The 26036-nt window shown below is 35.9% G+C and overlaps 2 protein-coding genes across 2 annotated transcripts in view; both read right to left on the bottom strand.

Annotated features, from left to right (window-relative positions):
* The window catches only part of Tll (nuclear receptor subfamily 2 group E member tailless), a 116150-nt gene that overhangs the window by 13160 nt on the left and 76954 nt on the right, over positions 1 to 26036 (bottom strand). The gene's annotated exons all lie outside the window — the stretch shown is intronic.
* Positions 14265 to 26036, bottom strand: part of LOC145943901 (uncharacterized) — a 39107-nt gene continuing 27335 nt past the window's right edge. The window contains exon 2 of the mRNA XM_083051816.1: positions 14265 to 19250. Coding sequence (XP_082907942.1) covers positions 17430 to 19250 — 1821 coding nt within the window. The 3' untranslated portion in view covers positions 14265 to 17429. The remainder of the gene's footprint in view (positions 19251 to 26036) is intronic.

Here is a 26036-nt window from a genome sequence, read left to right as displayed (position 1 = left end):
AACCTATAAAGATGGAAGTTTTTATGAACTAAATTTTCCTATTTTTTGATGGAAATTCGTCGTAAACCAGAAGAGAAGCGCGTATTATTCAGGTAGATTTAAGATTCTTGCGAAATTAAGTCATACATTTTTGTGGATAAAGCACCTTCTTTTTCAGGATTATTTAGACCCGATGTAATTCTATGGTTGACTTATTCTGTACTATAGCTACCGTGAGTTCTGTCAAACGAGAAATGATATAGAAAATGATGGTTAGGACCGACAGGAAAGCTAACAAAGATCATTGTGGGAAGCCGCGTTAATAGAGTATAAGCTCCAGAATTGACTTCGTCGAAAAATCTCTATGTTTCGGCTCAAAGGTTTTTGAAAAGCCTTTCGTAAATAAAGTTGACAATGCATATAAAATCCTTAAAATTCCATTCTGTTTTTGTAAGTCATTGGTAAATAAACTTTCGTAAATAATTCTTTACAGTAAAAAAAAAATAAAACCTAAAAAGAATCTTATTCTTATATTTATGCATATCTCTTATTGATATTTTCGATTTAGTAATCGAGAGAATTGGTAGTGCCGAAACTAGTTAAGTTACGCCCAATGCAAGTTCAACATTTTGCGCCCTTCATCCTCCTTCCCAAATATCTATAATAAAAAATTGAACTTCTGAACTATTTGCTGCAAATAAATATTTTTTTTTTTTCATAGTGTTTAAAAAAATTTTTTTTAAACTTTTTTATTTTATTATCTTGACTGCGCCCCCTTGAAGCTTGTGCCCAGTACGGGGCACCAACGGCACTGCCGTAGTTACAATACTGTTGTTAAAAAAAGGAGTAACATTTAATAGCGAATATATTATTTTAGCAATAAAATGTATTCTCAAATGTATTTGAGTTCAAATAAAATTATTGCAATTTGTTTTAATTTTAACTTTAAAATAAAGTAACTATATTTAAATTATTCACAAATTTTTGGTTTATTTTTAAATATTCTACGAAATAATAATATTTTAAGGGAGATTTTTTTTTCTTTTAATACATTATTTTTTTAAATAATAATATATAATGTATGTGTATTGTATAATAATATATAATACATAATTGATTTCTGTGATCCTTTTCCACCCTGCTTCAATTATTTTATTATTGGAATACATATTATATAATTAATCCCCAAAGTCATGTGTGTATATTTTTGTATAGCATACAATTAAAGTTATTATTATTTTAATTATTATTTTATCAAATTTTTAAATCTTGCATAGATTTTACATATAATAAATACTTCTTCATTGCAATTTCTAATGAGCAAAGCGACATGACTTGAGGTTAGATGTTTAAAATTTATATATCGAGTAAATCGTTTATACTACCGATAGCAATCCGAATTAGAACAATGATGTAGCTACCTGTTGCTGCCTCCGTCTAGATATCACCGCATGCATCAGCAACTTTGGGATGGCAATGGTATGGGAACTAACGAGCATATGGTCGGGTCAATATCGCATAAACGCGAGCATCGGTGATGGCTCCCGCGTTTTACCTGACCGTTGTGGAGGAGTAAAGCGGGTGCCCTTTGATGGTGAAACATACGAAAATCCGCCATATGCGCGAGCCTAACGCTCATGAGAACACTCGAGTTTCTGGTTAAATATAATTTGACATGGGAAGCTGGTACGCGGAAAAAGCATGTTGCGCAATGTATCGGCGATTTAAAAAAATATTTTCAGTGTACAATATACAATGTATGAATCATCGAAGATCAATTATAGCCCTATAATAGTTTAGAAGAAACACATTTTAATTTTGTTGCCACGAAACTTTATTGTCGTAAAAATGAGAGAATGGATATTCAGGATAAAATTACCTTTCGAGTCAAATGGTAAATTTTCAGCAAGATTTACCGGACAATACTGAACAATACGTAATGCTGAGCCGACTTTTAACCCCTCTTCCAGTTACTCGACGACCATAAATTTCTCCATCATGGATGACGATACTGATGTAAAAAACGAAGACGCGAAGACGTCCGTTAGTCGGCCGGAAGTTCAGTGTTATGAAAATCAGACGTCGGTTGGTCTGGTACCCGATGATACGTAACGAACTTTCCGGCGTTTTCGTATTCTCCTTTCGTATTCTCAAAGTGGGCGGTGCAGAGCAGAGCGACAAGTAGTTGCACCGGCCAGCAGATCAGAAATCAGAGACGGCGCACCTTGAGAAAGAAGAAGGAGCTCCTTAAGGAGTACCTTGCAAGACGCGCATCCATCCTGGGCGGGGACATCCGGCCTCTGGTTACGCATTCATCTATGCGCGAACTACGAGGCTGTTTGTCATTATATCAGAAGAAAGAGAAAGAAAGAGAGAGAGAAAGTAAGACGATCGGTGGGAACCGTTCCTGGAACCGACTTGTCAAAGAGGACTTCTTGATGCAACGTACTTTTGATGGGAGGATTGTTCTCTCTGTAGCTGTAGTTTGATTTTTTCATCAAAGAATTTCATTTACAGCAAATTCAATGAAAAGAAAGAGAGAATGAAAGATCTTGTACTCTTCTCTTTAGCTTCAAAAATTATGCAGCAAAATTAGACTGAATAACGCGTCACTTATTAAGCTGATTTGCTTTGATTTCTGCGCTCTTACACGATGGCCGTCCATTTTTGCACTCTTGCAATGACCGTCCATTTCTACGCTCTCGCAATGGCCGTTTGACGGGACCATTTCCATCTTGGACGCAAAAGGAATATGTCTTCTCGTACGGATCATATGGACTCCGAACAGCATGTAAGAAACATCCCCGTCGATTCCCGTAATCGTTTGTCCGCATTGACTGTAAAGCGCAGCTTTGAATGGTCGCTCTGAAAAAGCGCAACGTCCCCGACCAAGTGACGTAACTCGAACCCGCTGTCACTGCTGACAGTACGCTGCCAGTTCCTTTGTCAGCATTCTTCTTCACCCACTCTTATATTCTCTTTTTCTCTCTCCGTCGTTGGATAAAAAAATTTTTTTTTAAATGGGTTTAATTTTTATTAATTAATGTAATAATCATTTAAAGCAAGAGCGAGAAATTGTTAAACTAAGGCTATATTTTATATTGTTATTAGATAAAAAATTTTTACTATACATGTGAATTTGTATATCAGTAGAATATCCACTAAAAAGGTAATTTTCGTTTATTATTATAAAATACATATAAATTAATGAAACTATTTAAAATATATTATTTTATTCTTTAAAATAATATATTGTGTGAATTATCTTAGAGAAAATTAATACAATATTAGAGTTTAATCTATCAATTTATATATAGTTTTCTTTATTATAGAATTTGTTAATTTTTCTTTTTAAATATTACTTACGTTTAGTATTTTTATATCTTTTTTTTTTTTTTACTAGCCCCCTTTTGATCCATTCTTTTCTTTCGAAACATAGCGTTTCGTCTTCTTTTGACAGAATCTCGTCATCCCTTTCATAAATTGCGCGTTTTTTTTTCGCTGGTTCTTCTTGCTCTGTTAACGAGTGCCCCGTCGTTCGCTCCCATTTCGCCTCTCTTCGGCTTCTCGAATTTCCATCAGCGGCGTTTCGACGCTCGCCTCCCCTTTTTCATTCGTGTCCTCGCCCGAACGATTCGCCTTTTGACGAAGTGCTTCTTTAGTTTGAAAACGCACGTTATTCAATACTCCCGCGCCAAACAAAGCATTTCCGGAAGCGACGTGAGACTTAACTATCTCGCTGCAGGTAGTTGATGCTGGCTGATTTACTACTTGAGTAATGCCAATGAATAAAAACTCCAAAATATGAAGGGGGAAAAAAAAAAAAACATTTTTTTGATAAGAGAAAATACAAAAACAAATAATCAACCAGTTTAAGATTGCACGAAATGATAAAAGTTTTTTTCAATTATTTCTTTATTGTAGGTCAGAGATACCAGTTTCTTTTCTAAATTTTCGAAAGTGCGTATAAACATAAATTATAAATTGACATTTTATGTATATATATTGTATGTGTTCTTTAAGAGAGTTTGCTATAGTTTTTGTTATGGTCAAAAAGACATTTTTTCTTTACACAGAGAGTTTTCTTTATCTATATATTATTTATTTCTTTTTTAAGCATATAGTTATTACATATTAGAACATAATTTTTTCGCTCAAGTAATTTCATAAATGCAGCGTTTAGAGATTTAATTGATTAATACAAAAAGAAACAATATTGCAGCTTTTTGTTCAAGGTTTTCATAAGGAAAAACGAATTGTGTAATTTTACGTATGTTTATATATTTGTGGAAAAAAAACATAATATTAGATTATTTGATAAGTTTCCCTAATTATATATACATATATAGTTTTTTTATATTTTTAAGTAAAAAGCTAGAAAGCTTTCCAAACAATCCAAAAATTTAGTTAATAGATATTCGCATTGTCCGAAATAAAAAATGCCAGTTTAAATATCATAAAAAATATATGAGGATCGTTAACCTAGACGAGAAATCGCACGTCTGACTGACCGCTATAAAAATCATAATAAAGATCCCGACACAAGAAACTTTGTAACTCATAAAGTGCTGAAAAGAGAGAATGAGATTCATTGTTAATATTAATACAGTTCATAGTTAATTGATTTGAAAGTTAATGTTAGTAAGTATATTCTATTTATATTAACATATTTATTGTCATGATATACACTACGCAAAACAATTAGGGGAGCGCTTTAAAACTTGCAAAATTGGATAATTTTTGAGAAGCCATATCTCGGCTTAGAGAGGTATTATTCGTCTCAGCGAACTGTTTTTTGTATGAGGCTTAAAATCAAGAATAATGCTACCTTATCCACTTTAAAGAAGCTTCATCCGTTAAAATGCGCCCAGGAACATTGCTCTACGATCTCTCTAAGCCGAGATATGGCTTCTTAAAAATCATCAAATTTTGCAAGTTTTAAAGCGCTCCCCTAATTGTTTTGCGTAGTATATTAACCAACACACATCAATATATCACAAATCAATATATTTTTTTTTAATATGGAATAATAAAAATTATAATATATACAATTATGTGCACAATTTTTATCATTTAACATGTACGTATAATTATTAATCTATTATTAATCTATTATTTAATGCTTTTCTTCAGAATTATTTCAAATTATCACAAATTGTCATAATTACACAACGAGCCATAAATAATTTTTCAGCTAGAAATGACCGAGAATACTAAAGCGATGTACTTGAAAATGACAAAAATATATGTGTACATATATATATTTCAAATATTTTTTTAAAATAAATAATTTTCTTAATATTTTAAATTATATAAAGTTATTTTTATACCTAAAAAGGTATACACATGTAAAAATTATGTTAAAATATTTGAAACACTCTAAAATCGTGTTTTCTGACATTTATATATCTTTTTCTTGAAAACAATTGGTTATTATCTTTTAAAATTTCAATTATTAATTTTTTTAATTTATTTAGAAACAAATAAATTATGATTTGATATACGATTCGATTTAAAGATATTGTAATTTTATTAAAAGTTATAATTAAAATCGCCAAGTTGATCTTATTCAAACAATTAGAATTCACAAAAATCTTTTTCAGTAAAAAGTATCGCTTAAATTACAGCTAAATATATAATAAAAAAAGTATTAAAAAATTATTCAGATATACTAATTTAATGTTGAGAAAAAGCAATATAAAGATAAGTAATTTTGTTATTATATGCATAACTACCCCTTGAGAGTTTTCAGGCGAATTCAAGCTTCGAGAGAGAGTAACAGATACGATAAATGGATAATAAGATCTTTCTCATTTATTATATATCCTACTTTACGTCATTAGCGAGAAGTAGATAATTGCTAACCAGAAATTGTTAATCGGGTGTCATCAATCAATTTTCCAATTTCGTCGACGGAGTGGCGCGAGATAAACGGAGAAAAGAAGGTATCACGGCGTGAGAGACGCATGATTCATGCGGAGCATGATGCGCGACGATCAAGGTAGGGAATGGTGCGACGATGAGAGAGAAAGATAGAAATTCGAGGGAAAATATATACGAAAAAAGGAAAGAAAACGGAGCGCACGTGTTTCTTTTATGGGAACGTTCACACGGGAACCATCGTCGTTGGTTAATCTAATCATTCGAATGTAAGGTACAGGCATGTATACAAGGTGCTCTTTTCCATTCGCGAATTCTATTATAATTATCAGTTCAATTTTTATTTCAATTGTAATTCAACTTTTATTTAGCGTAAACATTTTTGTAAGTAAATTTTTTAATTAAAATTTTATTAGAGTGAAATTTTAAATTAAAAGTATGAAGAGAGGAAGAAAGAGGAAGAGATATCTCACGTATAAGATAATTAACAAATATTTTTCGATATACAATATATGTATTCCTTAACATTAAAAGTTTTAAAAATATATTCTTCATATATTTATCTATTTCTCTTAATCTAGCACGAGAAAAACCTGAAGCACCTTGTATACTAAAGCAGCATCGTTTCTCCGACATATTCCCTCATCCCTGCGACGCCGCCCTCAGTCGCGACGCCTGATCTCTATTCGCTTCCTCCGGGTACACGACATTTCGCAGCCGTGTCAATGCGACCCCCGTTGAGAATTCCATTATCGCGGCCACGATTTATGCCCGTGCCGGATCGCGAACGACGAATGCGCACTCCTCGTTGAAATGGAAGCGAGCGCCGTCATCCAGCCCCCCTTTGTGCCTTGCCGATGGCGCGCGAAATGTATGTCGCGAACGGGGGTAGTTTTCATAAGCGACGCTATTTTCGCGCCATGCGACCTTACGCGATTGGATCATGGTGTCGTCTGATTTATAGTGATCGAAAAAAGGTGACGAGTTAGGAAACGTACGATGTATCTGCGCGAATCCAATCTCCACATTTATATATTTAAATTTATATATTTAGAATTAACGATCGATTTTATTAAGAAGATATTTTGTTATTAAACTGAAATAATTTTCTCCGACAAATATTTTAAATAAAAATTCATCGTTTAGTTTCTTACTTTGTATATGTATATCTAAAAATTCGACCGTTTTAAAAAATCTGCTTCTAGGTGAAAAAAATATTGCTATATTATTAAATAATTTTATTAATATTAAATTAATATTAAATAATAACTTAAAATATTATTAAAAGTCAACTTATTGCAGTTATTAATAAAATTTTGTATTCCTGAAGTATGTTTTTAATTGCGACACATCTCTCTTTTATCACACACTTGCTTCTTCGAATTTATCGATGACACAAGAGATAGTGGAGAGCGTGAGAGAGGGATGCGGCGGGTATCAAGTGTTAATGGAGCCATTAAGAATCAGAGAAGGGGCATGTAGAGATCAAATCACACACCACGCCTTCCAAAACATCCGCCTACGAACGGCTCCCGCATGCGCGATATACCTTACGACGAGTCTTGTGATGGTTGTTGGATACTACAATGATGCAACGTGACATACGCTTAACTATACACGATATGCGACCTGTTCGAAGGCCGACTCCCTTCCGTATATCACGTGTGAATTTCTGCCGATGCACTTTAGGTAACAATGACGAATTCTCTATCATCATGTCTAATAAATTACATATCGATGTACCCCCGAAATAGTATAATTTAGAATCCCCGATTATAATTAAATTTGGATAACGTAAAATAGCTGCCACAATAGGTCTACTGTGTAATCCATTAATTAAGCGCACGCGCGGTTGCATATCTTATATTAATAGATAAAAAAATATTTTAATTCGATATATATTCATCGATATACAGACTTTCTTCTTTCTTCGGGAATACAATTTTGCAAAATCGGAGCAATAAAAAGAGTATCAAGAGATAATCTTTATATACTCTTAATGCGAAAAGAAATGTTGAAAATTGTCGAGAGATAATGCATCGGCGATTATTAATTTAGCGAACTATCATGTATATGAAAACTACGAAGAGTCCGACGAAGGAAAAACGCGGACGGCGGGCACCGAGCCTTTCGCGAAATACAAAGTTACGACGCAAATTGTAGAGCGTGTCATGCAACCCACTTGCATGAAATGCATTCACCCTCATCACCATACACGTGGCTCACGTGAACATCCATGAGAACTCACGCCGGCCGCAATGCCGTGCAATCGTCATATGGAACTCATTAGTCAACTAGCTGATGACGCGTAATGTCACGCTTGAGTACTCGTAGGAAACACACGAAACAAACTAATCAATGCAAATATATGTTCTGTTCAAATTGATAGAAAAATGAAGAAAAATCATTCGGTCGCAATTAAACAATTCTTGAGTCGCTTTCGTGTAAAAATTTTTAGAATTATTTTAGACTTTATTTTTTCTTTCATGTGCATACTCTTGTGAAATAATTTTTATATTAAAAACATGATTAATAATATAATTTTATAGTACCATATAAATATCTGTATAAATTATTTATATAGATCGATAAATAAAAAATTTATAATATTGAAATTTAACAATTTTTTATAGATTAGAGATCGCGATACATCACAATAGAAAAGACCTCTTTGCGTACACCGCGACGTACGGAGGTAACAATGGGATTAGGATTAGGAAGAATGAATTAACTATAGAATTTCAAACATAGAAAAGCAAAGCCATAGAAATCTACTACAGTAATAATAAAATCCCACAAAAATGGTTGTTCACAATGTCATAAAATATTTCTTTGTGCTCAACTATATATAGTGTTGTTCCAAGTATTCGTTAGTAATTCTAAAAACAGACAAAGATATAGTTTAACCGGAGATTTAAGTTAACCGACGTTGGTAGAAACTAGCCAGTTTCTGTATCTCCGGTTAAATTATATCTTTGTCTCTTTTTAAGAACGTATCCGAAAAGAGACAAAGATATAGCTTAATCGAAGGTGAAGAAACTGGCCATCATAAGATTTTAAAACTATATCTATATCCAAACTTAATAGTTTATATGTTTTTTTTTATCTTGATGTCGTATGTCTTAGTAGATTATAGAAAATATATTCGTTCTAACATTATCATCCTCCTGCATTTATATCGACATTTAAGAAAAAAATTCCAAATTTTTGCGGTATCATATTGGACAGAAAGAAAAAAGCTCGAAACAGCAAAGGTAAAAGATAACGCGTCCCGCTTAGGAATTAATCGGAACAGTAGCCGAGACGCGGATTCCACAATGGCACAGCGGGTGCTCGTGATATAAATATTTGTCTCGGAATAAGGGAACACGAGGGTGCCGGGACAAGTGCGAGTCGACGTGAGGGATGGAGAGTACCTCGCGGAGGGCTCGAGAAATAATGGCGTGTACGCGTGTGCGCGCGTATGCGTGAATACGCAACAAAAGTTCGAGTTGTACGGTCGAGAAAAACTCTCCTCGGTGCTTGAAAGACAAAACATCTTAGCCGACATGTCTCGACCCGCATGTCTTCGTCTTTCAAGAGAATTATGTGGGAAAGTTTGCTCGATCTTTCCTCCGGCACTTGATCCTTCGTTGAAAGGTTTATTAAGAAACGGCTATATTTTTTATTAATTTATGCGTCAAAACTATATTTCCCCAAATCTTCGATGGTCGAGAAGATAGAGTTTTTATCAGTTTTCTAGTTGTATATCACAATTTTCTATTTATATAAATTTTCACTTATTTATTTTACTATTATTAATTTCTTATTTTTATTGATTTAGTATTCTATATCATTGATTTTCTATATACATATAATTTTTTTTTTTTTTTATTCATTCCTATATGATAATGAAAAAAAGATCTTTTATAGTCTCTCGTACTTCAAACATAACTTTAATTAATCAATAATTAATGCGTGAGAGTAGGATGGAATCCCGAAGAATTAACAAAGGAAGATGATTGATTCGTACGAATAGCGCAAGTAACATTCAACATTAAGGTCCTCGTTTCCCTTTTAGAGTAAAAGCGATTCGCTCCGTCTTGTCAAGCATCTATATTCACAATGACGGCTCTTCAGAATGGCAAGGACAAATCACTTAACACGGTCGCATCCGATATGATGTTGGTGCTCAATGTGACAAATTACTTCTCCATTATAGGCCGTCGATGACGCGCAGAATCGGAGAGATGAAATATGAAAGATGCTTGCTCACATCGGGACTTAATTAACAGGATATGAGTGTGGGAATATGCGGCAGCAATAATCCGATGAAAATAATCTTATACACTTTGCTGTGTGACTTTAATTACCGTGTGAGATAATTATGATGGATCGAGTATGACGTGCATTGACGCATTCATGTAATGTAATTCGAGAGAGAGAGCAAGAGAAAGAAAAAGAGAAAGAACTAAATTCCAGTGCCCTTATTTAATTACCGTTTGCTTGAACGATATTTACGACCATCGAGGACTCTTACTGAATTTATTGCAGCCATTTGTTCATAGGCGGTTCTTGTCGATAAATTCTTTAGAGGAATACAGATTCGATTGCAGTTCAGATTTTTTCGTCAAAAGACGAGTGTCTTTCTATATTTTATGTCTCAAGATATGTTCACAAAATTCATTATTCGATGTATTTTAATACAAGTAAAATGATAATTAAAGATGAAGAGATATCTCACGCTAAGATATATCATTTATAATATACTTTAAGGTCATCAGCTTTTTTTCAAAGTCAAATTCATGGTCATCAGATAATGTAATATCGAATTCTTCATCTATTGAACAGCGTTATTAAAATATTTTTTAGATACTCGATGTAAATTTGAAAATCATCCTCGATATTGCTTAAAATATGATTAATATAGGTTTTTTTTCGTATTCAAAGCGGTAATTCGTCCGACATCAATGTCAATGATCCGTCATTTTAAAATTCGTCCGTCTTTATGTGTAGCGACCATTTTAGCTTTAGTTCGGATTCAAACTAGAAGGATCAGATCTAAGATTGCGGATTGAGATGCGACGACATTTCCAATTCGTTTTGTAGGCATGCATCCTAAGAAAAGGAGAACAGAAGCTATTGAAGAGGCGAAAGAAAAACGATGAATATATTTTGAATGGACGCAGTATTCAGTGTTTTATCAGGGATCTACGTTAGCTCCGAGTGCTTCCTGCCTTTGTACAAGTCGCAAGCCTAGGTCCTTCTTCATTCGAGGAATAAGCATATAAGAGGACTGAGTCGCAAAAAGGACGAAAGATATACCGAACTTTCTTTCTCTCCCTCTTTATCACATTGTCGAGTGGATCCTCCCTCTATTGTGAGAGGGAGCAATACGCATACAGGTGGGATACCTTGCCACTCTTGGTACCTTCACGCGCCACTAATTCCCCGCTCATTATCCTCTGTATGTGATCATTCACCGTTTTTCGAGATGCTTTTTCCGCGTTTGTTTAACTGCCCTTTGCAATCGTATTAATTTGCAGCGATAAATAATGATATAATATTAATATCGGTCTCAGCCAGCCATTAAATTCTTTAATTAAATTCTATGCTACGTACATTAACTATCACGAAATCGATATTCAAAATCTAAAAACGCTGAAAGATCTGATTTATTGTTAGAATTTTTAAGGTATAAAATCTAGGATTAGAAATTATGATCTTTTTATTTTTATGATATTTCTATATTTCAAAAAAATATTAAGATTTTATTATTTTAATCTTCTCTGAACTTTTTTCCTTTTAAAATAATAAACATTAAAATTTCGAAATCTTTTATATAAATGTTGGAATCGCGGAAATTTCAGATTTTAAATTATTCTAAGTTATAAATAACAATTTTTGATCTAACTAAATTCTTCTATAAAGGATTTTACTCTATATTCCACTGTTCTATAATTCCAAAAGATTTCTCAAGATTCTGCGATCCATTTTCAACTTCTCTGAAAGCGAGGAGAAGGTGAAGAGGAATCGCAGGATCATCTGGTTTCGCGCATTGATCCTCTAATCTTTCACCCTTAGAATCACGCGAGAGCGACCTTCCTTTTTTCAATTGTAACACAATCTAGAGTCTCCTCTAGATTCGCGCGTGTAAATATACGAGATAGTTTAAAGCGAAAGCATATCGAAGTCACGTGTATCCCCGCGGGGTGGGTGCGTGTCGCGCGTTTACGCTTCCACATCCCGTTCCGGGCTCGCACCCTCTCGAGTACACGCACTCCTAAATAGCGGGTCGTCGCGCCTACGTCCGATCACGTCCTGACTGTCAGCGCGAGGATAAAGGGGATTAGTATTTCAATTATTTGCACAATAAGAAGCGTGACCGGGTAGCGCGCGTCGACGGACGATATATCGAGTGGCGAGGTCGCGTGACCATGTTTATTCGCCGTCGAAACCCCCGACGATTGGTCCTTTGAACGTCTCTCTTCTCTTAATCCCCGACACACTATATACGATAATCCAACCATATAGCGGTAAGACCTTCTCCTAGCTTACCGACTCTCACCTGAGCCAGGTGAGAGTCATCTGGTTCCATCTACACGGCAAGACGAAGGATAGATTGGGATCGATTGGAAAAAATTGTAATAAAAAAATTTTTTTTAGTATATTTTTAGATAAAGAGAAAATTACTTTAATTGAAAATTTCAGGCAAACATCAGAAATTATATTAGAATAAATTTAATATTTTAAAAATATTTTGCACTTCTATTAGCTTCGTATTTAGCAGTTTCCTAAATTTATAAAAATGCTTAAAATCATAAAAATCACACAGAAATATTAAAATCATAAAAATATAAGTGATAAATGCTGAAGGATATTAACGTACAATCTTATTGTGATTTAAATTTTACTTAAAGTAGAATGCGGAATTGGAAATCAAACTGGCTATTGGCTTTTCGAATGAAGAAACTGGGAGAAATATTTTTACATGTACAAATTAACACTGCAGATAAATTATGATTGATTTGCTGAGGCAGATTTACCATCGTGTACGTTTCATTTTTTTGTATGTAATTCTTACATACATTTAATTTGCGTCGCACGTGCATTATTGATTTAATCGATTCTGAGGTATCCATCTCTCGCAACAGATTCGACAAGACGGATTTATTATCATAATTTATGAGAGCGCTTCTGCTCGAAATCTTAAAAATAAGAATTTCGAAGATAAATGATCCTGCCGGACATCAATTAGACACAATAATATTTTATATAAAAAAATTAACAAGCGTTAGATATGTACTTTAAATAAATTTATTTATTTATTAAAGGATTTAATTATTAAAGGAGGAGAAAGAAATAAAAAAAGGAAACATGTTAATAATTGCATGATATAGTTATAAAATAATATTAATTAAGCTAAATATGCAAATGCATTATATAAGATATATTATAAACGAGAGTTAAAGATTTAATACAATTCTATACAGCTGATGACTATCATGGTGTTTAGATTTTTTTCACAGTGTGCAGAATATTATTCAGAACAGAAGAACACATTGATTTCAGCAACGATCGTTGCTTGAGATAGTTATAATCACATACCATCGTATAAACGTCGAGTTATCGAAATACGAGCGGACATATTCGGAGGGGAAAATTACCTGGCCTTCAAGGACGTTCACTGCTCCGAAAAGTAGTAGTATCTCGCGAGTAATTCCCGTCTGGCGCCAAGATAATGAAAAACCAGTCACAGTGTCGTTGCTATGGCTATCAATCCCGTCCACGCGCGACTATTTGGATTCCCGAGTTCCATTTCGATCGCCGCGAGCGGTATTTAACGGATACAGTGGAATTAAGAACAGCTTATGTTAGGGATGTCGTCGGCGTAAAAATGTTGAACAGAGAATCGCGCCTTAATGACCGTCGAATTTACGATTCCGACATGATGAAGTGACTTGAACATCCAAACTCGTGCGACTCGACCTTTAATACGATCGTCTTTACGTCGATTATTGATGCTCGAATGTGTGAACTTTGAGGTCTTTGAACTCTGGACAATTTCTAATCTCTCAAAGGTTTTTAAAGTTTAGAATTCCTTCATAATCAATCAATGTATTTTTCCGTTGTAACGATGTCGAAATAAAAAATATCTAAAATGTATTATATAATCTCTACGCTCTTAAACTTTTATCCCAGATTATTGACTTTTACAACCTTTCTGATCGTAAAATTTTTTGTACAAATTTTACGATCGTAATAAATTTGTGAGTTATTAAAATTTTGTTTGAAATATGAGTCTGCTTTCTTTTATAGCAAACGAACCAGCAAGCCTTCAAAATGAAAATTGTTGCAAAGAAATATTTGAATTGTTCAATATATTTTTCATTAAAAATATACACATTGATGTCGTTCCATCTTCTACTATCAATAATATCATCCTGCTTCAACATTGATTACAGTGTAATATTATTACGTGATTTATAAGTAGAATGAAAATTGTTAGCGCAGATCGTAAAAGAATCAAGGATCGCGGATATACACAAAGAGTGAGCCTTTCTTTACAGTTTTCCATCTAATTAAATGCTTTCGCATTTAAATAGTCGTTCATTTTATTATTGCGAATTTTTATTCTAACTGCAAAAAAGCACATTTTAATATATTATTAAATTCTAACTTATTATTAATTTTTTGTTAACAATCTTCTAGTTCCGCATTTATTGCTCCTTAGCAACAATTAAAATTAATATTAAAAATGAAAATGCTAATCTACTTTTAACATTACGCTAGCACTACCACTTTTTTTTAGAAATATTCGTATAGCGAATCGTTCCAAAAAAATTTCAAAATTAATTAAACAAAAGTGTTATACGACGCTGCGTTACTACTATAGGATCTCTCCAACTACGATCGTGAATATTACGAGACATCAAAACGCGATCATTTCTTACAATTATTGCAATTAACGATTATCAAGCTGTGTGATTAATTAATTCTTGTAAGATAACATTGATTCGACCGCGCGATTTTTTAGTGTGCCGAACAGATCGTAGCATTTTTTCATCGCAATAAAAAGTGAAGTGAGTACTATGCTATGTAATGTCGCGTGATCGTAATTAATCGTATTTTCACGAATAAGTGTCCTGAAAGTGTTATATAAACAATTAATTTATTATGCCATACATGAGAATTTTTCGTGATAAAAATAATTAATCGAGGTAAATAGCTGTAATAAAGAAGCTGCAATAAGAAACATAAAAATTTCACATGGTCGATTGTAATTTGAGCCAATAGTTCTTATCTTCACTATTATTTTATATGATTAAGGTAAAATAATTGAGAGATTTTATCTTTATGACAATGGATTTATTACAAAGTTGTCGTTGAAAAATGGCGATAGCTGTACATGCAGCATTATACGATACTTTAACAGTAAATGTTGTCTAGGATACTTATATATAAGAGAGAGGGAATTCTTAGAGATAACTGTCTGTAACATATCGGGATGCTTTAGAAGTGTACATACGGGAGAGTAAAATGGAATAATCGAGATGTTACTTATAGTCTACACGAATGTGAGCAATATTACGAAAGATATTCGTACACGGTGTCCAGCAATAACGCATACACATATATTTCCATAGTTACTTGTTCAAAAGAGAAGCGGCAATGATTTTGGAACACCTGTACATGCTTCTCGCGAGTTTCGCGTTTAGGATGTGTTTACTCGCTTGATATTGCATGGCGAGAGGAACTATCTCAAAGGACTGAGGTAATGAGAGAAAACGAGCTAAACGAGTTTTAAACGCTAAATAAAATAATCGACGCTACGCGAAAAAAAAAACCAACTTTCTCGTTGATTGAGATACTTCCTTTGACGCGGGGGCAACCTTAAGGTTTAGGGAACTTACAATTAGAGCTAGGAGACATGCAGAAACGCTGCCACGACAAGTCGGTCCATCCATCGCAACTGCGGGGTCCGATCTTTAATTCGAGGGGTGAGGGGAAAGAAGGGATCCTTGGAGGACCCTGGCAGCTGCAACTTTTTCGTTTACCTCTTCATCGCAGAAGCGTGACCGCAATAAAAGCACACGAAGGGAACTCTTACAATTAGTCAATGATTTCGGAAGCTATTAACGTTAAAACATTCAGACGCATTCGACGTTGTTCGCTGATTTCGATATCTAAGTAACATGTTTTTTTTTGTGGTTAAATATCGTTGAAATATAAATTATATAAGCTTACTGTGCTGTATGTGCTGTATATGATTTGACAATAAATTATATCTGGTGTATAAAAATGTGAAGAATTAAATATTTAAACTAAATTTTTCTTAGATTTTAAAGACGATAAGAAAATCTGAATGTTTTAACGTTAACTTTGGCATAATAGCGAGTAATTCGTAAATCCCCTCTTCGATATTTAAATTAATCTCTAATTAATACAGGTCTCTTGCCACATACATACACACACTCTCACATTGATAGCATCTTTCTATAACATACAAGAAAAAATTAATTTCCGATTTACGTCGTGTCAATCGATCGATGATTTCTGATATTTCAATTTATTATTTGAAAAAGAACACCAATACACGGAAGAATATCGCGGATTATTTTTAATATTGATATTTTTTTGCAAAATAAGGAAATATTAAAATATCCCATTATTTTAGCTGAAATATTTTATCGAAATCCGCTGCAATTTTGATAGATTTTTTCTTACTGGAGGTTAGAGATCAAGGATCGCGGGTCTGCCGCGGGTATATCTTCGACGAAAGTGATTATAAATTTTCTTTATCTGTAAAATATTCAATTGCAAAGATTTGTATCGATATATATTCGAGATACAGTTGCGCCGATACCTCACTGGGATTTTCTCAACATTTTGTCAAGCATTTCGTTTTTTTTTTTTTTTGCCAAACTTAAAAGTCGCTCAATTTTCATATTTATTTCATAATTAAAATAATGAAGCGACTATTATAAATCTATTATATGCTTTTTAGAATATCAAAGTATTATATAATGTATAAAAAAAATTTACAGACTCTAAAATGAATAATTCTGCTGACGTTACAATTGAAAATCGTCTAAATCGATGCGTGCCGTCACTCAAGTGCAAGCTCTTACGCACCAGAAATGTTTTAACGGTTTCGTTCTGGCTTTGAGAATCTTTCCGAATAATCCGTAAGAAAAACATTCGACAACCACTTCGATCGTTTGCCACAATCGTCAAAGGCCATCGAGCAGCACCGCGCACAAAAGTTCGTACTTTCGCCGCCCAAAGAATAACTTTCATCTGTCAGCGTTTCGCAATTTGAATCTGAACATCGAGATTCGACTTTCGTACGTCAGTTTCGGTCGACCTTTCGGTCCTGGGTTCGGTGACGCGCGCGGCAAGTTACCTTGTTGTCGAACAGGCTCTTCCTTAGATCCTAAAAAAAATATCGTCCTTAAAATTAATTGTTGAGGCAGTTGAGTTGGCAAGAGCAAAAGAATCAGTCGTGTTGGTCTCGTCGACGATGTCGCCGAAGCCACCTCTCGTCCTCCTTCATCCTTCTCTTCCTACTTTGTCATCGCAGTATTATCTCACAGAGAGAGAAACTTCATCAGGGCGTCGTAGATCAGCTGTGGATTGATGGTTCCATCAGCGGTGTATCTGACACCGCGCAATGAACCGTCATCGTGACTGACGACGCCGTATTCACCCACGATGAAGCCATCAGGTGTCCTCTCCTCGACTCTGTACTTCCTATAGTTTCTGCCCTCGACTACGTAGCCGACCTTGTGTCCGTCTTCGGACGGGGTCTCTTCTGTGACGACCAGCTGAGGCCCGTGGACATTGCCGTTGCTGCCGACGCTGACCGATTCGTCGATTTCGTAATTTTGCTCGTCGGGTTCACCACCCGGCTGTTGACGATCCACCGGTTGACCCTCGGAGTCGTACACCTTACTAGGTTCACCGTATATCTTGGCCGGTTGCGAGTAAATTTTCGCCGGCTCGGAATAAACCTTCGCCGGTTCCGAGTAGATCTTGGACGGTTCGGAGTAAATTTTTTCCGGCTCACCGTAGACCTTGGCGGGTTCGCTGTAGATCTTGGCAGGTTCGCTGTAAACCTTGGCTGGTTCGCTGTAGACCTTGGCGGGCTCGCTGTATACTTTAGCCGGTTCCCCATATACCCGTTCAGGATCGCTGTAGACCTTGGCCGGTTCGCTGTACATCTTGGCAGGCTCGTTGTAAGTGCGTTGCAGGGATTTGTATGTCTTCGACGATTGACCGTAGAGCTTCGGGCCTGATCGATTGTAAAGCGGCGCGTCGTAATGACGTCCCATCTTGTGTCCTTGAAGCCGATCCGACGATACCTCCGGCAGTTCCTCGTTCAACTCTCGCGGTTCTGAGTTCTCCACAGGCAGCTCGTAATTCTCCTCCGTCGGAAGGGTGATCGCGTCGACGTCGACAATGCGCGTGGTCTCGTTGATCTCTTTGTTCTTTCCGTCCCTCTCTACGAACGCAGGGATCTTCTGAATATGCGGCGTCATAGTCACGTGACCGCGCCAGCTGGTCCTCAGCGAGTCCTCGTCGACGGAGAACTCGCTTCTGTTAGACTCCGAGACGATGTTGCTGAGTTCCTCGGTGACGAATCGGACCGGCGGTAGCAGCGTCGTCGTCGTCGTCGTCGTAGTTGTCGTCGTCATGGACGGCAACGTGGATGGCAAGGTGGATGGCCTGCTGGTGCTCCTCGTTGTGCTTCTAATCGATTCTCTAGCTAATTCCTTGGCAATTTCTCTGTTCACCGAAGACTCCAAACTCGGTGGTCGTGTTACCACCGCAGAGTCAGCACTGCCGTAATGTTCGACGCGCACCTTGTACGGTGTAGCTTCAACTGTGGATGTGACGCTGACGCCGATCACTTTCTGGTGACTAACGCTCTTGCTGTTGGTCCCGTTCGACCTCGAGGTCATTTGATCGCGGATGACCGGCGACGCACTCGTCGTCGTCGTCGTCGTCGTCATCGTCGTCGCGCTCGACGGCGTCAGACGAGTCGAGTCAACCGGCGTGCTCAGGACGTCGATCAACGACGCCAGATTCTGCTGCCGGCTTATAGGATAGAAGCGCACGACGTCGTCGCGGCCGCCCGTTTGCGGCCTCGACACCGAGACCGGTCGATTCGGATTTCGAGATATTCGATAGATGGACGCCTCCTCGTGCTGATGCGATTCGGCGGTCGCGCTATCACTCGCGGATGCAGTCACGTGCTGATTGCGCCGAAAACCCCGACGTCGCCCCGGCGTCGGCGCTATGGCACCGTTTATAAAGACCGACAGAAATTCCGTACCGGCGAGAACTTCGCTCTTCTTCACCGGAGCGCCGCGCGTCTCCTCCCAGACCAATGTCGCCTGGAACACTATCTAAAAGGTACATTGTATAGTTTAATTACATTTAAAAAAAAATTGCGCCAATTAAAAATATAAATTTTTTAAATTATTAATTAAAAAATAATATTAAATGAAATTAAAAGTTAATAGAAAAATTGAAAATAAGAAATACAAAAAATTAAAGTTTATATAAAAATTACAAATTAATATAAATGTAAGAATTAAACAATTTTAATTAAAAAAACTTGGCGCTGCTAAATTAAACAGCATACTACAATTAATACTTTAAACTCGATTAATATTTTTAACAATTATCAGCTGATTTCTGTCAAAAAAATATTAATCAAATTTAAACAAACTTTATATAACAATATCATTCTTTTTTATATAAAATCGAGGAATGGCGCTTGTGTTGTTCTAGTCTAAATTAAATTTTTAATTATTAAGTTAATATGTACTTTGAAATTGAGCAGCGCTAAGTTTTTAATTTAAATTTTTTAATTCTTTTATTTGTATTAATTTATAATACTTATAAAAAATTTTAAGCTTCTTGTATTAATTTTTAATGTTTAATCTTTAATTTTTCTATTAATCTTTTAATTTAATTTAATATTATATTATTTTTTAATTAATATTTTTAAAAATTTATATTTTTAATTTGCGCAATTTTTTTATATCCGTTTTATTTTATAGATTAAAATAACACTATTAAATGTATACAATATTTTTTTAATTGGCGCCTGTTTTATTTTTTTTTTTAAAGTTTTTGTATACATTTACATATATGTACATATACATAGCATATACATATACCCATATGCATGAACATCTGGTATTTGGTACTTAAAGGAAAAACAATTTTTTTAATCTGATCAGACGAGACTTGGCCACATACTGACTGTAAACTGTGGCTTGGCTGGGCTCTCTGCTTCATTCTTGACTGTGAAGTTAGATTTCATTGGCGACACCACTATGCAAAGTCTTACTGTTAGTGATAGGGATCAGTCTCAAGCAAGACGTGCGCAAATCTAATGAAAGCGCAGGTATTTTGATCGAAAGATCTTGATTCTTGTAGAAAATTCTATTTTCTTGTTTGCATTTTGTTCGTGGAAGATTTAAACATTGAATTTTTATACATTGCATGTATATAATAATTAATATATTTTTATGCATGCATTACAATTTTTAATATTTTATTATCATAGAATAATATAACTTCGCTTCACGCGCTTAATTATATTCGATTAGATTAAACGAAATGAGAAATATGTATGTATATATCTTTTTTCTCGTTTAATTTAATCTAATCGAATATAATTACGCGCGTGAAAATATATTATTTTTTGATAATAAAATGTTAAAAATTGCAATGCATGCAAAATATATTAATTAATTATGAGAGTAAATACAGATGAGAGTAAAATAAACTCTCTCTTCATCTCTCGATATTTTGATTAAGGAAAAATTATTATCAGTTTTGATAAAGAAAATATCTCGAAGTATGGTATGAGTGTTTCGAATATTTCATACTTATTTTACATCAAATACATAAAATTTGAATTAAAATCATATAACGATAGGAAAGATTGCAAAGAAAGTAGGAAACTTATTAAGTACTCAATAGAACCGGTAGAATAAATAACAGCACGCAAATGAAGTTGTACTCGAATTACCAGGTAAAATGTCCGAGTAAGGAAACCGGGCGTAACATTTACACATAGGATGTAACATGTTAGTCTCGAGCTTTATGTAGCATCATTAAACGCACGCGAAATCGACGAAACAAGCTCTCTCGCGAGCAAGTACACTTTAGAGAGGAGCAAGGCAAAACGCGAGCAACGATACGATCAGTCGACTCTCAAATCCGCGTTGAGGGACGTTAAACCGCTTTTACGCTTACGTTTGCGGAGATGTACGAAGGACGCAGGCAGGTGTGCATTCGTGCGATTTATAAATCGTTCGAGACGCGCTCGCTCGTAAAGTCCTCCAAAGACACGCCAACCATTCTCCCGATGAAAATCTCGAAAATTTTTGCTGCAGACTCGTTGCAATTTCACGATGCATTACTTCCTGTTCTCTGAATTTCGATATTTTCTACGCAGCAGAAAATATACGAGAAGAATGAAGAGAGGAGATTTCGATTTGTACGTCCATTTAAGGTGTTGAGATCTCTTCCAAGAATAATGCTACATAATTATTTGTTAAATTTTAAGAATAAATTATCAGATAATAATAAAAGGCTCTGATAAATATAAAATCAGATTTTTTTATACTTAAAACTTTAATACCAAATCAGGTATGAAAAGGATTAATAAAAAACCAGGCGCAAATATTAGGCACAACAAAATTGTTTTTAAATTTCTCTTTATTAAACTGCAGATCAAGATACGAGGCTTTTAATTTTATTATTATTTCATTTTAAATAATAATATAAAAGATATTCTTGGGAAATGTCTATATATAGATATATATATTTTTTTAAATTATTTTATATAAGTTTTATATATACACAACGAAATATGATTCTGTAAGATCTTTATAGACTATTCACACTGCAATTCTGCGCTCTCGCGATTTATTTGCAACGTCCCGTGACTTTCAGCTATTGAGCATGAATTACGCGGCTAATTATCGTCCATCCTGATTTTCAGCCGCTAGCTTATCGATCGTGTTCTTAATCGATTTCCAATCACCGCGCGTATAATAAGATACGTGACTATCGCAACTATAATAAGGTACTTGGATGCTCGAGTTCTTTGTAATCGCGACCTTGACGGATTGCAGAGTATAAGGAACAACGTTCGAATACGACATTTATGCGGGAGCCAATGGTTTATCGGAGTCGTCGCTCCTCTGCCTCGTAAAGAATCGCGCATAATGGGCGAGATTATCGAGTTTAAACGTAACAGTCCTACGTCTAATAATGCCGGAACCATTATGCGCTCGGGATTCGCATTTGCAAACAATAGCGAGAGAGCCGCTCCGCTAGAACGATGACGCCGAAAGCAGAAGGTGAATCGTCGCGTAGATATTCATACATTGAAATTTTCAGAATAAAACAAACATGCATTAGCAATCAACGTTAATGCAAAGCACGAAAATCTAGTCTATATTAACCGAGAAATGATACTGTATTTACGATCTTGCTACTTGTCGCAATTAAGGAATTTCGTGACTACTGTCGTGGACCTTGAAGCAATTTTAGCTATTTTCTTCGCCGATACAGTAGTATCTGTACTCTAAAAAAAATACGCGTATGTACACGTCGAACCGATCTATATTCATATGTTTTTTGATTATAGTGATCATCGTGGAGGCTATACGTGACTTGGATCCTGCAAACCTGGACGGATTTCGCTCAACAACAAATGCGGTCTCGCGGACGCGAGAGGAAACAATGTTAGCATGCGTGATGTCTCGAAGAGAAACGATCCATCGTTGAAAGTTGATCTTCGTCGAGATGCGCCGACAAAGTTCAGAAAGGGGAAAAAATTTGAGTGGCAGAGGATATATCTATACCGCGAGATACGAGAGAGCGAACCCCTCGATATGTCGGCGTTCGTAATGAGATTCGCGCAACGTTGTGAGCGTTTTGAAGCAAATTCGACGGCCGTTCCGGCGGCAATTAGGCATGCGCGTCTCTCACGTGCCATAGAGATACCAGTCGTAGCCGGCGAGCGCGAACATAAATGCTTAATTTATCTCTTATTACGCGATTGCACATTAGGAGAAAGGACGCACAGGGAGGAGTCGAGCCCGCAAGGAGCGTGTGACGATACGCACTGTTTCACATCTTTAGGCGAGAAGCAGAAAATTTATGCGAAAGGTAAGTGTTCTTTTAAAGAGAGAGACACACATTTTTTAAATATTAAACGTAAGCTTTACATATATTAAATATATAAGCATATTTATTATTAAATAAATTTAATTTTATGGTAAGTTAATATTAAAATACTATGAAATATATGTATAAAAAAGAGAGATATAAAAAATATAAAATACGAAAAATTATATTTAATAAGCATATTGAAATAATAACCGATAATATTTTCGTTGACGATGTAAAATTTTTTTAAAATGTGCAAAAGTAATTAAATTTAAGCTCTAGAAAATTTTTAAAATAAATTCTGACAACGTCCATGGATCCTTTTATAAAATCGCGGTGATATTCACGCGTCGAGATAAGTATAAACATATTTTGAGAAATTTGAGAACGACGAGAATTACTCATAATGCGTTGATAGATTTAACGTTAACGAATTAGCTTAAATTAATTGCACGAACATTCCACTGTTTCAATTAGCTATTAATATACTCAATTCGTAAAATATATTTCGTGACGTTTAACCGTGTTATTACATGACACTTTATGGCATGGTGTGTCTGTACGAAAAAGCAACGAGATAGAAATAATAATTTTTTTTCTTATTGCACTCTTATGAGAATCTTCGTGCGAATCGTAGCGGCATAAAATGCATATACAAGGTTGTGAATTTAAAAGTTTCCGGACCTCCCGAGTTCGATTTTATTGCCGAGCTTGCTGCAGCGCGCGATTACAGTGTGCCGTTGATTTTTACGACACTGAGAGGATCGCTGCGGTCCTTGCCCTTATACAAGTATAATAATAGTCTGGGAAAATTAAGAATTAAGCTCGCATCGACACGTCGAGCATTTGCTCGGCTCCTGCAGTTTGTTTCATTTTTTATTTTGACTATTAGATAATTTTAATTCCATGATCAGATACAAGAAATAAATCAAAGTTAAATCAATATAATTAGGCACTTTAATAAACATTTGTTTTTATCGCTTAAATATTATTATTACTTCAATATGAAAGATGGTGTTTATGATTGGCGCACATTAATTTTTCTCAACTTTCTCGCAAGTATGACAGCTAACACTATCCCTCTCTTTAAGCTTCTTGTGCCGCGGAATTTCTTCAATCGTAAGAATGGCTTTGTTCTATTTTTATGCATGGAACGTGAACATGCAGAGTGCGCCTGAAGCCGCTACTGATCACGTCGCGTTCCTCGCCAACAGGAGAAACGAAGGTGCAGAGAAAGGGCGGGATTCGGTGCGAGAGACAGGTGAGGGGTGGCGAGGGAGAGACCTCGCAACGTGGGTGTACAAACAGCTACTTTACGATGCATGTGGCGAGGTATTATTTTCGCTCGACTCCATCGTCGATACTTTTTCACTTGAACGGCAAATTTTTACGTCGTTGGAAAAAAAAAACGTAATAAATATACAGTATGATTGATAACAACATATTTCGGGGGAACAATGTATCAAATAAAGGATAAAATGTGTTTATTTCACTGAATCGAATCCGGACTCCGGACGTCAAGTCCGGAACGTCACGGTTTCTCGTCTTGGCGATTTTTTTTTTATCGACGACGCTGCTTCATCTCGACAATTATTTCGCGACGATTTACAGTCCCGCTCGCAGGACTTTATCCTCGCCCATGCCTTTATTACTTATCGTGCCCTCGCGATTGCGAAACGGAAGACAAAGAGGCGGAGGAGGAGTTGTACTTCGAATAAAGCGGCCGAGATCCGCAAACCGGTACCACCAGTACCATATCCTTGCACCAAACGACGGGAAATGCACCAGTGTCTCGAGACTAGACGCGCTACTTCTACTATGAACATGTGTTACCAATGCATACGATTCTGTTCTGTTTCTGCAAACGGCTCGACGCTGGATTGGATTAGGATTTTATCTAACGTTTGAAGACTTAGGTCGTCTGCTCTTTTATATCTTCCCTCTTTTCAATATTCTAAATTAAAACTGAATTAACTAGATTTTTTTTTCTCAACACGTATCGAAATTAAGAATGACCGTGAGCCATCGACGAGGCTCGAAACTTAAGAATTTTTCTTGCCCGATCTCATCGGATTTAAAGTACAATTCTCTCGTGTAGCATATCGGTGTATGTGTTAGGGTAAAAAAAATTCTAGCCCATGGGCGACGTGCTAAACGGCCGCGCTCTGCTCGGTTAATTCTTTCTGGGAGATTAATACTCCCTCCGGAATGATTATCGATGCCATAACGGCGGACGATGTTTGCTCGATACTTGCGTATCGGGGGATTAATCATACTGTCCTCGGCTCGTGCGCGTTCTCATAAATTTCGTTCGCGTTACACACGCGCCCGGGAGAATTATAAATATGCGCAGGATTAATATCCGCCGATTTATAAGGCTCGGACGAGATGTTAAAAGGCACGGCTGCAGTCGCCTCGGACCGCGCGCGGTCGAATAGAGCGCGTTGGGTTTCCTGTTGAAAGGAGAACACGTACTCTCTGTGTGTCGTGCGGACACCTCGGGTGAGGTCACCGCAACGGGAGTCGAGTCATTCCCGGGTATGTGCGTCGGATATATCTGCATGGTCTCTCGCGCGCGCGCACGCACGTTCACGGGCATTGCATTCTCTCATAATCGATGCATCCCACGCGACAGCGTCGTTTATTAAATGAAAGAGCGACGATCGTGCCGCTCGTGTTACGAGACTTAATATGCGCGATGATTAATGACGCTTCGACGCGGCTAAATTAGACACATCGCCCGCGCGTGCGTTCTTATTTTTTTGCGCGAGATATACATATCAGATATATTTTTGTTTTCTTATTTATTTATTATATTACGGTTCTTTCTTTGCCCGCGCAAACGATTTTTTGGAGGAGATATCCTCATTACCGAGAAGCGCCAAGTTCACCACGTCAAGGTTCATAATTAATTATTATACACTGTACGTGCATAGGATTGTCTTTATTGATGTTTTGATTTTTCTTCCCTCGGGATAAGTTCGATGCGCGAT

The sequence above is a fragment of the Prenolepis imparis genome, unplaced genomic scaffold (assembly GCF_030444845.1).
Source record: "Prenolepis imparis isolate NDT839.2.m4 unplaced genomic scaffold, iyPreImpa1.0 SCAF_12, whole genome shotgun sequence".
NCBI lineage: Eukaryota > Metazoa > Arthropoda > Insecta > Hymenoptera > Formicidae > Prenolepis > Prenolepis imparis.
The sequence above is the reverse complement of the archived record's forward strand: the minus strand, read 5'-3'. Positions and strand labels throughout refer to the sequence as shown.